This window comes from Perca fluviatilis, chromosome 14, assembly GCF_010015445.1.
Source record: "Perca fluviatilis chromosome 14, GENO_Pfluv_1.0, whole genome shotgun sequence".
In the NCBI taxonomy this organism is placed as follows: Eukaryota; Metazoa; Chordata; class Actinopteri; order Perciformes; family Percidae; genus Perca; species Perca fluviatilis.
The window spans coordinates 14,291,887-14,306,937 of NC_053125.1; the positions used below are offsets into that span (position 1 = coordinate 14,291,887).

The 15,051-nt window shown below is 39.9% G+C and overlaps 1 protein-coding gene across 30 annotated transcripts in view; it reads left to right on the forward strand.

Annotated features, from left to right (window-relative positions):
- LOC120573639 (adhesion G protein-coupled receptor L3-like) overlaps positions 1–15,051 on the forward strand; it is a 224,866-nt gene that overhangs the window by 85,175 nt on the left and 124,640 nt on the right. For all 30 annotated transcript variants that reach the window (XM_039823490.1, XM_039823508.1, XM_039823510.1 and 27 more), the window contains one exon: positions 6,080–6,293. In XM_039823490.1, the coding sequence (XP_039679424.1) occupies positions 6,080–6,293 (214 nt within the window). The remainder of the gene's footprint in view (positions 1–6,079; positions 6,294–15,051) is intronic.

Consider the following 15,051-nt stretch of genomic DNA (forward strand, 5'->3'; position numbering starts at 1 on the left):
AAGTGGTTTTGAACATAAGACCTTGATGGGAGACTTGCCTCCCATTTCCTCTTTTTTTTTTTTTTTTTTTTTCTTGCCACAGCTATGCACTTAATGAATTGAAGTAGTGATTAATTAAATGAAAGTGCTTGCTGGATGGAAAGACACTTCACCCCTGTGTTCTGAGTATGTGAATCAAGACTTTATGGAGTGATGGCAAGGTACTTGTACTGTATTTGTTACTTGTGTGTACGCAAACATGAGGTTACTGTCTAGTGGAAGTATATCAATGGGGGGAGGAAGTTGCTGTGCTCTGCGGATTTCCTAGCAACCAATTTATTAACTTCCACGGCGTCAATACATTGTTACAGTAGGAAAGAAAAAAGCAATACACTGCTACTCTGTTACGACTTCTGTCTTTTCAGTTTCTTCAGGTAGATGGTTGCATGTAACTTCTCATAAAAAAATAAAATAAATGTGAGGAGATTGATCCAGTGTGGTGCAGTATCATATTATGACTGCTCTGTATCTGATCCTCCATCTGAACTAATTTGTTAACACTGAGGATCTAATTTCCCTTCAGGCATCATGGGCAGTTTGACTGACGGTTTGAAACTCGCATTTACCCATTGCCACCCTGCAAAAACACACCATCAGTCTTTCCCCTCTGCTGGAATTTGCGAGTGTGTGTGGTGTGTTGCCAATTAATGTGTTAAAATGGGTGTCAGTGAACGCAAGTGGAAGCAAAACAAATGGCTCGTTCATTGGGCGTGTTGAATGGATATCTGGGTCCTGTCATAATGAGTAATGCTAATTGTGCTTAGCAGCATCATTGGTCAATGTGTCGAAAGGCATCAAGTCGATTTGAGAAGTTTGTCACGATCGTTCCCGCCGTCGGCTCATAAATTCATCATTACAGAGGTACTGTCTGTCGTTCAGCTGCAACTTTTCAAAACGTGGAATTTTTAAAGCCGTTAAACTTTTTCCAGAAGTTGTTTGACCACCTTGTCCATAAGTGATTGCACCGATTCTGAGCCTCACATTTTTCTTATGAAGCACAAATCTTTTATTGATATTGTTCTCTTTAGTGCTCCATCGGCAGAGTTCTTTGACAGTTGAGTTCCTAGATAATTCTGCATTCTGCGAAAAAAAAGCCTTTGAGATTTCGCTTGCCTTAGGCCATATGTAAACGTAATTTACTTGGGAGAACAATTTGCCTGAACTGTTTTTCACTTCAAGATAAATCATCCCTCATGCATTATTGAAAATGCTATACTTTTTTTTACTGAGTTGCAATTCAAAGTAGTCTTGCAAATTACTTTTTTCTCCCACCCCCAGAAAATGTCATTTGTTGCAAACTAGGAAGTGGGTGTGACAGGCTGCCATTGGTCTAATCAAATAACGGTATCCAGATTCATATGCTAATTAATCACTAGCTCTGGGGGCCGGACCCATCCAGCGTTTCTCGGTAGAAAAAGAGACATTTGATCGGTTGAATCAGCTCCCTTGCCGTCTCCGTCTCTCTCTTCCATCTATCTTACATTAATTCAATGAAGTCAGAGTTCATTTGAATGCAACCCCCCTCCGCACACACATACAGTTTCAGTTTGTATTGCCTGCTGCAGACACTGAGCCTCTTTTAAAAGTATCAAATATTACACCCTCACATATTAATAGCCAATGGGCCATATGGGAACATATTCGGCACTTTGCCAGACTTTCCGGCTGCCTAATCGTAGGGAGCATTATTATTTATTGGGAAATGACCCACTGTGTCGGAGATTACGCACTTCAGCTTAAGCCTGAAAGTGATCTGAAACCATGTTACTGTTGTTGAGAGCTGTCACGTGTCCCCCTCATCTGTTTGTCTGAGTGGTTGAGACTCATTTAGATGGGCTCACTGTAATAATGTGTGGTGACTGACCTTAACTCCTTTTCCATGACATGATTTCTTGGGAGATTAAATGAAAATACCCTCTAAGGCCCCTGTTTTGGTACTAATGATGACTTTTAAAAGTCATTGTTACTCTGCTACGTCTGCACTTCAATGCAGGGCAAGGTAATGTGTCAGTGACCCAAAATAAGCTCTGCTTTTAAAGAGAAACATTTCTCCCTTCGTACTTACTCTCACTATTAACAAACCCACTACCAAAACTCCAGAGCGTTTCCCCCTCGGAGAGATTTTAAATTTTCTGCGGGGGAGCGACATTATCCAAATGACCATTTTTCTCTCTGACCTTTCTGTTGCCCTTTTTGGTGAGTAATTGATATTTTGAAATATTCATTTGTGAGTTATGTCATTTGCGAGCATCGTGAATAAATACACTGCTCTGTGGTGTGAAAGTAATGGAAGTATCCAGCATGACCCTTACAGTTTGCTTTCTCCAAACTACTACTTTTTTTTTCCTTTCATATTCCGCAGTGCACTTGTCAGTGGAATTATCCAGGGAGAATCTGCAGTGGAGAAAAAAAGAGATACACTCTGCATATGAATGCTCTTCTAAAGTAAAAGCTGGAAAGGAGGGGAAGAAAGATAAAATGAAAAGAACATAGACCTAAGATAAGAGGATGGACTTTCTATAAGACCTTTTCGATTTTGGATAGCTCTGTCAATGATGTGTACAGGTAGAGAGCGATACGTGCGAGTGGGGCAGGATGCTGGCTCTGGCACCCGAGGAATATGAGCCCTATCAATCACCGCCTCCGGGCACAAATGTAATTACACTACAGTTGTTGACTAGGCGGGTAATCCGAGACACCACTGGCATGCATTTACTTGCCTGCATTAGGGGATTGCCGGTGCCCATGTTAACAGTGTCATGCTCGCTACTCTCGCTTTTTTAAAGCTTCTTTTTTGGGACGTTGGAATTAATTGCCTTACCGGGTTACAAGGCTTAGAAGAATTATTGATAGAGCAAAATTGTAGAGATCAAATTAGTCAAGATTCATAGTAAAAGGTTGCATAGTAGAAATAATAATAAAATAATAAATTAATGTTTTTTTCTACACTTTGGATGGCAGCTCTCAAAAGAAAGAAACCACACACAATAGAATGAAGATAAACAAAGCACAATTGGTCTTTTTGTCATTCAGAGTCAATTACTCTTTTGTCATTCATCTAAATGCACCTGCCTAAGTCAACCTATGTTATCCTTTTTCTCTGCGTTTGACAGTTTCAAAGAAGTTTGGTGTGATCCTGCCAATACTTCTCAGGGGGCGGAATAAATCTTCCCATTAAGAGGAAGATAATTGATGGCTTTCATCACCAGAATGAATACAATTATTCCAATTTGTGGTGTTTTTCATTGCAAGTGCGCTTTTTTGCTGTGTTGGGGTCGGAATGATTTCTGAGACAAAATGAAGTGACACGATAATGAGGGCCTTCTTTTGTTGTTTGACCTCACCGTGTGTCTTTGTGTCTTTTCTCTCATGATTTGGGTTTATTTTTAGGGAAAGATTAGAAGTGGTACCTGGATGACATTTGAAGAAGTGGAAAAGGCAGAGATTGTTTATTGTATAGAAATATTCTCGATGTGGTTTTATTCCATATAGTAAGTCATGTCGATAATGTTGCACCTACGATTCGTAATTAACCGTGACTGCCAAATCTAACTCGGATAATATTTAAATGCCATATGAGCCAAAACGATGCTGAAAAAACTTTAATGTAACCTCTGTCGGAAAATAGCCGTTATTACAGCTTCCAGAGGAAACGAGCGATTTTTACCATCACCTGAATGACAACACACAGACAGGGCATGTCATACCCTAAAACCATCGGATGGAACGAAATGATTGACGCCAGAAATTTGCTTTTAAAATCTTTTTGTAATATGTGTGACTAAATCATTTCAACTCAAGGTCCACTTACTTCAATCAGGAGAGACGTTGTTGCAGATATGCAAACATTTATTTGTAAGAAACAATTGCAAAAGTAAGACAATACATATCATTTTTGGAGACTAGACTCCATCTTAGAAGAGGTATATATATATATATATATTATTGAACAGACAACCAAACATATCCACCAATGGAGTCTAGACACTGGTGGTGGCGACTAAAATCCGTAGACCCGGAAGAACCAAAAGGGAGCCGTCAGCCAAATAAGACCGAGACACCGTGGTCGAAGAAGCCTGGAGGCAGAAGGGGAGGAGGTGGGTCACACTCTTGTCTGAAACGACAACTGACAGAAGCAGGAGAGAGAGAACAGCTTTAAAACAAGGTAGTCACGCTGTGATTGGCTTGAACATACGTGCCCGATTCTGATTGGTTTACACGAACGTAACACCCACCCACCAGCCGATCAGTTTAAGAGAAGCGAGTAAACGTAAATGACGTCTCCCTGACAGAATTTACGCTGAGCTACATTAGTTGTTGTGTTTTGGATAACAAATGGTCATTCCATTGAGGTGTGGGTGAAAGCTTAGAAAAAGTGGAGCTAAAGTTGATATTATTCTGTCACACTGAATTGAGAGAAAGAGAGGGAGAGAGACTTAGAGAATCACGACATAAAGACATTGTGTCATTTATTGTTACCAATGTAAATGTGACAAGTCGTCATGATATTGCTGTGATATTGACTATTTTCACATGTGGAAACACTCTGTGCCTTTTGTCCGCTTGTCCTCCCTGATGAATAGGGCTGGGTATCCTTCAAAAATATTCAATGATGACACCAGTACCGTGACTTGGATACCGGCTCCTAAACGATACTTTTTTTCGATACCAATTTTATGAAAACAAAAAGAAATTACAACATTACACATTAAGGCACAAATCTTTTTATTTATTTTTCAGCTCCTACTACGTGGGACCTGTCTCTGTGCGTACAGTTTTTTCCTGCATGCCTCTGCGACATGTTAGACAGCCAATCCCAAACATTTAAGATCTTGGTAGAAGCATGCTGCATGCTTATTGGCTCACTGATGCTAATGAGACTTAGGTATGGAAATTTGCTATTGAATGACGAGGCATTTTTCGATACTCGATACTTTAGAGGCAATTCGGTCGATGCCTAAAAAGTATTGAATTCGGTACCCAGCCCTACTGATGAATGTCTGTGCTGCACGTCATCTAACACCGGCTCTTGCAGCTCAGGCGCTTGTCTGAAAGGATGTTTATAAAAAAAATCTATAACTGTCACAGTGCTCCTACAGTCACTCAGGCCAATGTTTACGTTTCTCGCTCATTTTTTATTCTTGCTGTAAACACAGAACTCCTCCAGTCTGTTGTGCACATGCTTGCTTGTGCGCGAGTGTGAGCCTCCACAGACATGTGTGTGTGTGTGTGTGTGTGTGTGTGTGTGTGTGTGTGTGTGTGTGTGTGTGTGTGTGTGTGTGTGTGTGTGTGTGTGTGTGTGTGTGTGTGTGTGTGTGTGTGTGTGTGTGTGTGTGTGTGTCAAGGAGTTTGGCTCTGCAGTAAACTGCAGATTTTTGCCAAATCAGCTTTGGCTTGAGGCAACGAGCGCCTTTTGACCCTCTGCCTCCTGCCACTGTGTGCTTAAATGGAGTGCACTGTATCACTTTAAAAGACAAAGAATTAAGCAGCACTTACGATTTATCTGGAGGGAAATTTACATGGAGGGAAATTTACATGAGACCCGCTCTGCTCTGGTTTCTTTGTCTCTGTGTTTCTGTCTGTCTCTAATTTCTCAGTTGAATGCCCATGTAATGAATGTTTATTTTCTCACAGCCAAATGCAAACACCGTGTCTATATCCTTATGTTTGGTCTGTGTCAATCTCACATTCTCTCATTCCACAACTCCTGGCCTCTCAAGGGCCTCTGTGGTATTGCTCATCCTCCCACTCCAAACAACCAGTGTCCTGTCCACCCACACTCTCTAGACCGGGGTGGACAACCTCGTCTCAAATGTCTCAGTGTCAGACCTTTTGATTGCTGATCCTCCCCTCTGTTATTGTATTTTCCTGTAGGAATATACAGATATTTGTTTTTATCTCTGGTCTCAGCCAATCCTAACTCCAGGATGAGTTGTTTTCACTCTTAGGTGCAAAAATCATATAACAAAAGTGGAAAATTAAGGAATCTGAATAACTCATACTTACAATCCGTTTTTTTTTTTTTTTTACCCCTCTGCAGCCTTCAGTCGAGCACCCATCCCCATGGCGGTGGTGAGGAGGGAGCTGTCGTGCGAGAGCTATCCCATCGAGCTGCGCTGCCCGGGCACAGACGTCATCATGATTGAGAGCGCCAACTACGGCCGCACCGATGACAAGATCTGTGATGCAGACCCAGCACAGATGGAGAACACGCGGTGTTACCTGCCAGATGCATACAAGATCATGTCACAAAGGTAAGACACAATTGCATTAATTATTTTTGACAGATTTGTATGAATTTTGGTAAATGGTCTTAACCTGGCCAACGTAGAATTCAGGGACAGAGGGCTTAGGTTGTACGTAACCAACACTGTGTGCTTGTTGAATAAAAATGTTGATCGTCCATTGGCTAGAGCTATGGCATGCCCACTATGTAAGTAGCCCACCACGGAAGTTGATGGCACATGTTCTTGTTTCCATAAATACATCAGAAAATTGTTTAATCAAGGTATCCGCGGCTCCTTAGTCTTAAAAGGTTTTACATTTGTTTTTCCTTTTAAATTTAAGGCCATAAAAATAACTATTATTAATTATGAAAAGTTTTTCAATTTTGAGACGATTCCTCATGGATTTAATGTTTCGTTTACAGTTGTTCTTCTGTCTAGACCCCAGCCCCGTTTCTTTTTCCTTCGTTTTAGTATAAAGTAAAGTATTTATAGTATTTAAGTATGAGAGTATGTTTGGCCCGGTTCTCCAGACTACTGGTTTTTGCGATTTTTGCTGAAGACAGGATTTAGGAAGTAAACAAATCATTTATCAATCTTGTTAAACTAAAGACAACTCCAAAGTTCTTTAGGGAAGAAGAAAAGTCGTTTTATCTCTGTTTGGTATTTGCTGGAATCTGGACAGTACATCATAGTTATTTATTTCCTAGCACAAGTGATAAGGAGAATACGAATTTCAGTTTGACTTTGATATATATCTAGGTTTTGAAATGGCATGATTTACAATATATTTTCTTTTACACTGTCAACGTTTTACATTTACAAAGGGTCACAAAACTCTTCAATATTAAGTCATTTTAAAGCTCTGTAGATTATGACAACAATAATAAAAAGAAGCTGTTCATAGTCCCCATTCAGAATGATGGAACATACATATTTGCATGTATGAATATGTACACACACAAAGCCACACTTACAGTCTTGTAATATCTTTAAAACATAATTGGCTTAATCTTCAGTTAATGAGAGATTCTGTAATTCACTCCTGAGGTTGGCTAAAATGGATTTGAATGCGGCTCTCCTCGAGACATGTTTCCTTCATGAAACAACTTGTGCAATAAATATGAGGACTAACCCTTGAGATTACCAAAAACCTGAAAATGAATAGAAAAACCCTCCTCTGGGAAGGTGTGTGGTTTAGCAACATATCCCTGTTATGGCTTAATTGGCTCAAGAATCCCAGTAAACCTTACCTACCTGGCGGCTAATCTATATCAGTCATACATTTTGCTTTGACACGAATCAATGTTAATTTGAAATGATGTGAATACATGTTATTTGGCAAAAAAATAAAAAGATGCACTCGATGAGCTTTGCTGCCACACACAGATTTATGACTCGGTTGTGCACAAACCAGGACCTGGAGACCTATTTGTCAGGTCAGACACAGTGTAGTATAACCCTGCTTTGGTTTTTGCAGTATAATGGACTGCTAACATTAAGGTAATATATACACAAGTTTCAGGGTTTTAACCAAGTGCTCTGGATCCAAGAGAAACTATAAAGCTCGAGACAGGTTTGGAGTGAACATATGTATGGTCCATCTTAGCTATTTGTTGACTTATTGCAGCACTTAGAAGGGATGGACTTTATCTGAATTGCTACTGTGTGTTAACGTTTGTCTACCTCTTTTTATTTCCAAAGCTTTAGTTTCACATTGGACGGACCCTTTTATATACAAATGGACCTTTGGGCTTTTTCTAACAATTGCTCTTGGCTTTTTAGTTTGGTACCATAGAGTTCAGATAAGTCGCTGTGTGAAAAGCAGCTGATAGTAAAAAGTGGTAGTTTGAAACATGTTGTCAGATAATTGATGCACCCTGTGGCTCCCTTGTTCTCCAGCCGCCCACTCAGACTAAAAATCCCTGCAGGGATGAATCAACGGGTCCTGCTACTGTCAACAATAAAAATAACAATAAAGTACCTGTACGAAAAGCAATTTTTTTTATACTTTTAGCTTGTTAAAGCATACCCAATTTGCAGATTTGTCTTGAAAGTGGATAAAGGTAAGTGTGAAAGGTGCTATAAATTGAAGTGTAGTGTAAGTGCCAAAGCAGGGATGGGGTGAGAGGATTCAATGATATTTGTGGCTGTAGCGGCACAGCTACACATTAGCATGCGGAGGTTAGCACAACAAGCGAACGCCACCCCCGACTATTTCATTGTAGAGCTGTCAGAGCCGTTGCTAGGCACCCGCCGCTGAGCTCATTAGGGTTAAAAAGAAAACGAGAGCGAAACAGAAACAAGCAATTTGAACAGAGAAAGTCTTCAAAGACTTGTGATCAGGCTGAGGTTGAAGCCAGGGCCCAAAGATTTGACTTTAGATGCACACTGTATGATTTCAGCAAGGACCATGTGATGTCTTTGTTTATTCACAGCGTTGCTTTCTCTTTTTAAATTACAATGAATGTGCTTTGATCCGATTTGTAGCGTGTAAGCACAAGGTTTTGTAAATCTTAAATGTATTACCACAGATACTTATTTCTTCAGTAGCTTGTCTACTTTATAATCTCCAATGAGTAGACGTCAGCAAAGATGCAAGCGCACTCTTTCATTAATATTTTAGCTTGACTTTCCTCCCCCGTCTCGTTCTTTCCTGTCTCCTTTCTCCCCCTCTAATGCTCATGCAGTATGTGTACATGCACACTATAACCCAATCAATGGAAACAACCCAAACAATGTGGTTGTGCGATTAAAGCATTTACATGGTTCGCAGTAACCTGATTTCCACAATAATTGTGGTTTCCATGAGTTGTTTGATTACTGGGCTGATGTCTTAAAGGATGTGTTGTAGACTACAGAATACAGAAGGAAGACAGAAAATGGATGGATTCATTAACGTTTTTTTGTGGTGGTGAATTTGCATAAATACTGTTAACTGTTTGTATATGGACACTATAGCCTGAATCAATACAGTATTTTTAAGGCAGATTCAAACATTGTTCTTTCAAAGCAGAAGGAAAAAAATATTCACAAATGTCGCCTGATATCTATTATTGTCATATAATCACATACCATAAACATACAGTTTTGATACGGATCATTTAAATAATTTTTTGTAGCAAATATATACCCTGAAAAAGACGCTTTAAAGTAAAAAAAGAAAGAGAAACTTGTCAATGCTCTCTGGCTTACAAATTATGTAATGCCAACAATGTGTCTAAATTACATATCCTTGGTATCTCTGCACTGTAATTTCTTCTTATTTATAGGCAGGCATTTATACATACACATATTATATATCAAATATAATTTAGCATAAGCTTATGTTGACCAATATTCTCATCTCAGTGGATTTATCAGTCAGGCCCTAACCAACACAGTGATTGGCATCTGGTTAACTGTGACGTCTCTGGTGAGTGTTGAAAATCCAAACGCCCTCTGTAATAGTTATATAAAGACGGACACTGTGGAAAGTTCAGGTAGCCAGAGTGATGCAATCTGCAAGGCACGTTGCAACTATAAAACACGCTTAATATGAATGGGACTCAAGTTGTGCTGCTCAGGGGGTTGACCTTCTCACAGCAAGGTGGTGACAATGTGATATTTTAATAATTTGTCTTAAATGTAGTCTCCCACTCTAAGAAAATTGCAGGCTGTTTCCTATTTTAATACTACACACTAATTCAAAGCAGGTTTTGAGTATGCAGTGTGTTTACACTGGAAAAGTGACAAAATTAAGTACACTCAAAAAAAGTCAGTAGGCATACTAAACATCACTTGGTTTATATTGTCCCTCATTACAATTCACTAAGGAAATGGAGGTGCTACTCACAGCTGCAAACAAATAAATACATTGCTAATAGTGGTGAAACCAGCTCCTGGGGTGATCTTAGAAAACAAGTGTTAAAGTGCTCATATTATGCTTTTTGGCTTTTTCCCTTTATTGTGTTATATATCTTTTTTGTGCACGTTATAGGTTTACAAAGTGAGAAAGCCCATATTCCACCCCAAAGGGACTTACCATCTCCAACAGAAAACACTGTTCGAGCACCCAGATAGCTCAGTTGGTAGAGCAGGCGCCCATATATACAGGTTTACTCCTCAACGCAGCGGGCCAGGGTTCCACTGCGGCCCTTTACTGGACTACAGTAAAGGCTGTATTCCAGCCTTTACTTCCGTGACAAAGGTGTGTCACTTTGTAACACACGTTGTAATGCTTGGCTAGCTGCTAGCGTGTCATACTCTGCTTCTGACTGGCTAGCAGTCCTTACCTAGCTACTGCACATGTGCGACTCCAAACAAAGATGGCACAGAAGTGAGATGTCTCACTCGGTAGCTAAACCAGAGAGCTCAACACACAGGGTGAAAAGAGGAGCTGCAGCAATGTGCAGTACAGCAAATATATGGTGTTTTCTGAAAATTAAACCACATAAACCTATTTGGTAGAATCTATCTGGTACAACCTCTAAATACAATTATGAACCTGAAAATGAGCATAATACTAGCACTTTAAATATTTAGAAAACACTTTTGCTCCTTCTTTGTGAAGTTTAATTGGCATTGAAATTCTAAAGTTGCAGTTTAATTTATAATTTATGAATTTCCTGTTGGTATAAAATGGTAAAGCATTGCTAAATTGCTTTAGCACCTGCTAAAACTGTATACCAAATACTGTATACATTTACTATGTATTATCATAGAATTGGGACATAGCAGAGTCCGTAAAGGATTTGCGACTAATCTAATCATGTTTAATTCAACAAAGATAAACAGGTTAAAGTGTAATAATCTGAGCATTACCTTAAAATCAAATTAGCATGCTTCTGAATGCACTGATAGTATTTTCCTCTTGTGGGACTCTGCCCCCTTTTTTCCCCTCGCCTGTGTACCACCTGCCTCTCCTGCTGGCACCAGTTAAGTCATGGTGACTGGCAAGCATGCTAGTTAGCATTCACATCCCATCTGAAGATGAGCCACGCTGCTGCCGGCTTAGTCTGTGTGCCAGACTCGCATCCATCACCGGTAAATGCCCAGCCATGTCAACGGCTCTCGCGAGCTGTCAATATACATTTAGGCAGCTCAATCCCTCTGCTCCCCCAGCCTGTAAGAGTGCTCCATTGATATTCAGCTTTCAAATCCGAGCGCTCCCTTTCCCAGTTTAGCCCACTCATTAAGGTGTATACTGGGCCACTTCGGCAAGGCGTTTGCTTCCATTACAGTCTTTTAAGCGAAAGCTAATAGCAGCCTGTATCTGAGTGATAGCACACCACTGAGCTTGTGAGAGCTGTAATGCATCCCAAAATGAAGGTTGTCTCGCACCATGCTGTGACAGGACAAAATGAATGGCTCTCTTTCATTAGCCATTCCTCCCTTTGTGCTGTGAGCATCATGGCTGTGCAGAATCCACAGCCTCTGGATAAACATGTCACCTATAGGTGGTGCCGTGTTGCAAGCTAGATGGAGGCTAATGATGCTGTAATTGAAACATGCTACCAAGGATTAATTCAGCACAATTTGAGTCCATTTGCATAGTGTGTACACACATACTGCAGCCTGTGGTTTTTGCAATCATTGCTATTCCCTTGTGGGCTATTTTTGGAGCGTATTGTTTTGGAGCTGAGGCGTCTGTTGATTCCGTCTCCCTCCAAAGCATGTGTAGATCTAGCGCCATTTCCCACTGTGTGAAATCACTGGAGAGGCCGGGCACTTGTGCTATCAAACAACAGTGACCCTTTTCTCATCAGATTCCCAGTGTCTCCTCTCCTCCCTCTTTTTGTGTTCCCCTTTTTCTTTCCCCAAGGCGGTGTGGCCTTCACGGCCAGTAATTACAGGCTATATCAAAGCTATATATCACCTTATATCTCAGTAGACCTCAGCAGGCACCTTAAGGGACAGCTGATAGCATTGTGGCAGGCCTGTGCATAACCTTTGAAGGAGAAAGGCAGGTCAGGAAGGTGCACACACACACACACACACACACACACACACACACACACACACACACACACACACACACACACACACACACACACACACACACACACACACACACACACACACTTTTGTCCAGACTCTACTTTTTGTCTTTTGTATCACTTTCATTTCTTTCCCCCTCAGTCTCTCTGGGATTCTTTTCAATGCTTTGTCATCATACTTGTCATTTTAAGGAACAAAGAAGAACAATACAATTTTTTTTTTCTACCAGCATTTTGTGTTTATGCACATGACACTAATGATGAAGGTTAATAGATACCACAGCTGGATGAGGCTCTTGAGGACGATAAAACTAAATGAGCGCAACCTGTGATTTGAACCTGCTGGCCTTGTGACAGTTGACATTTGACAACCTTCCTGTTAATGATGTTTATGTGGAAAATATATGCTTCCAGGCCATTATTTACTTCAGCACACTTGGGCTGAAAGGCACAAGACAAATGACTCCTCTCCTGTCGGATGAAAACATGTGCTGACAGAAGGACAAGAATGATTGAGTGATAAGAAGGGGAAAGCAGATGGGAGGATCCTTTCTCCTTTGGCGGTGATCTTTCCTATATGTACCAGTTCTCATTATCCTTGGCTTCTGACCTTATTTCAGAGTTGAAGGATTTGATGAGATATTTGTTTGAGCAGGAGAGTAGGATTAACTGAAGAATCCCCTTCGGCTTTTTTTTTTTTTTTTTTTTTTTTTTGCCCATCTTCATTTAAATCCTCTCATCTCAAGCAGCATGTTATGGGTGTAGGTTTTCTGGGAAGAAAATCAACATTCTGAGGTCCATGCGTTGCCCAGTGGCCAAAAAAACTAAGGCAAGAAAATCAAGGGTAAGTTAAGATGTACACTGACAGTTTTATTTTAATATGTAAGTTACAATTGCTATTAACTAAAAATGTATATTGTTTATGACCAGAAATTGAAAAAAAATACGTTCCTGAAGCAACAAAAGAAAAAATACTCAAAATGATTTAATCCAGCTAAGATGTATACAAAACACAGACATGACAGTTGTAATTCCGAACAGCTTAAAACAAAAGCTCATGCCTACCTGTCCTCACTTGCCCTCAGCTCTGAGGGTGGTTAGGCACATATGAGAGTGTGACCATCTGCTTCATATTCTCCCACATATCCCTTGTCCTGGTTTGGTTTTCAGCATTTGATCATAGTATACAGACAGGATATAGCAGTGTTGTATCAAAAATTGAATAATTACTTTGTAGTATGTCACCATAAAAAGTATTCTGGCCGTGTGCATGTTCTCAGATAAAACAATGGTTGCTATGAATCTCAGTTATTTATCATTAAAGGCAACAAAAATAGCGTCATTTAATTAATGGAGGTGCACTTGTCACAAGGAGTACAGCTCAGCCTGTGCAGACAGTTTTATTGCTTGGTGAGCTGTCCAAAGTTTGAACCCTAATGATGTCATCAGGGTTATTTTTTTTTTCATCTCCGCTTTTTTAACAGAAAGTCTGCATTACAAATTGGAGATGTGGGATTCGAAAGAAGTGGGCATATAGGAGGCAGTGGGGATCTAATGAAAGGTGCTATGAAGTTGCATTATGGGTAGGATACGATGTCTGTGGAGCTTGACCCATATAAAAGTCTGGATATCTAAGCCTTTGGTGGTTCAAGTGAGCCCAGCAGGTTTATGGAAGTACAGTGCTAAATTGCTGAAATTCCCCTAGTCTTCATTTTTTTTGCAGCGTTAATGTCTTGTCTTTGTCTTTGTCTAATGTGTTGTCTTTTGTTTCTTTTATGCATTAAAGAAAGCGGAAACACATTCATATTCAAAGAGTAGCCTTACACTTAATATAGTCTTAATATAAGCAAATAGACAGCTGCCATTGACATTAAGATAAAGATTATCATGCTGAGCAGATGTGAGCATAATACCGTCATTGCTCATGCATGACCCCCAAAGCTCTAACAGAAGTGGCCTCCCTTGTTTAAAAGTCAAGGTTTGCATAAACATTTAACTCTCCAAACAATGGGATGTCAAATGAATTAATGCATGACTTTAGTGTAAATATCACGCATGTGCTGCTTTAAATTAAAGGTTCTATTAGGCAGACTGTAATAAAAGGGGCTCTGTAGTACTAAATCATAAGGAATGATCCACTACCACTTCTACTTTGATTCCTACTGGGCATCCCAAAACTAGAAATACAATACAAAATATATATTATTATGCACACTTTTTTCCCGTGCATACAGCATATTAGATTATTTTGAGTGCATATTTTGCGTCAATCACTCTGTAGAGTTTCTACGAGGTCCTGATTACAAGCTTTTTCTTCCATCCTTTGTCTATTTATGCAGGAATCATTGGTTTGTCTTGCTTACTCTTCGTTAGAGGCTGTTTTTCCATGATGCAATTATTTGTTGAGCACCTGACAATTACAGAACAAAAAGATGACCAATGAGCGCAACGGGGGATAATCGCCTGTTGTTATAGGATGAACAAATAGAGAATGGTGCAAAAGGGTATTAATAAAAGCTCTGACAGAGAGAGATGATAAAAACTCCCTTTCCCTATGAAGCAAACATGATAAGAAATAAACACATTTGGAAGTTGTTGATTACTGTAGGAATTTAAACCGCCTTTTCATTTTTGCGTGTTTGCCTTGTGCCCTTGCATATGCCTCTCTTTGTAAAGGCTTTTTAAATCAAAGCATTTTATTTCTTCCTCATTCTTTTCTTTTCCTGCCTTGGATGACATCACCTGACATTCATTATCCTGTTTCATTTTTCAGCCCCTTCCTGCCTCCAACGCTACTTCAATCCTCTTTG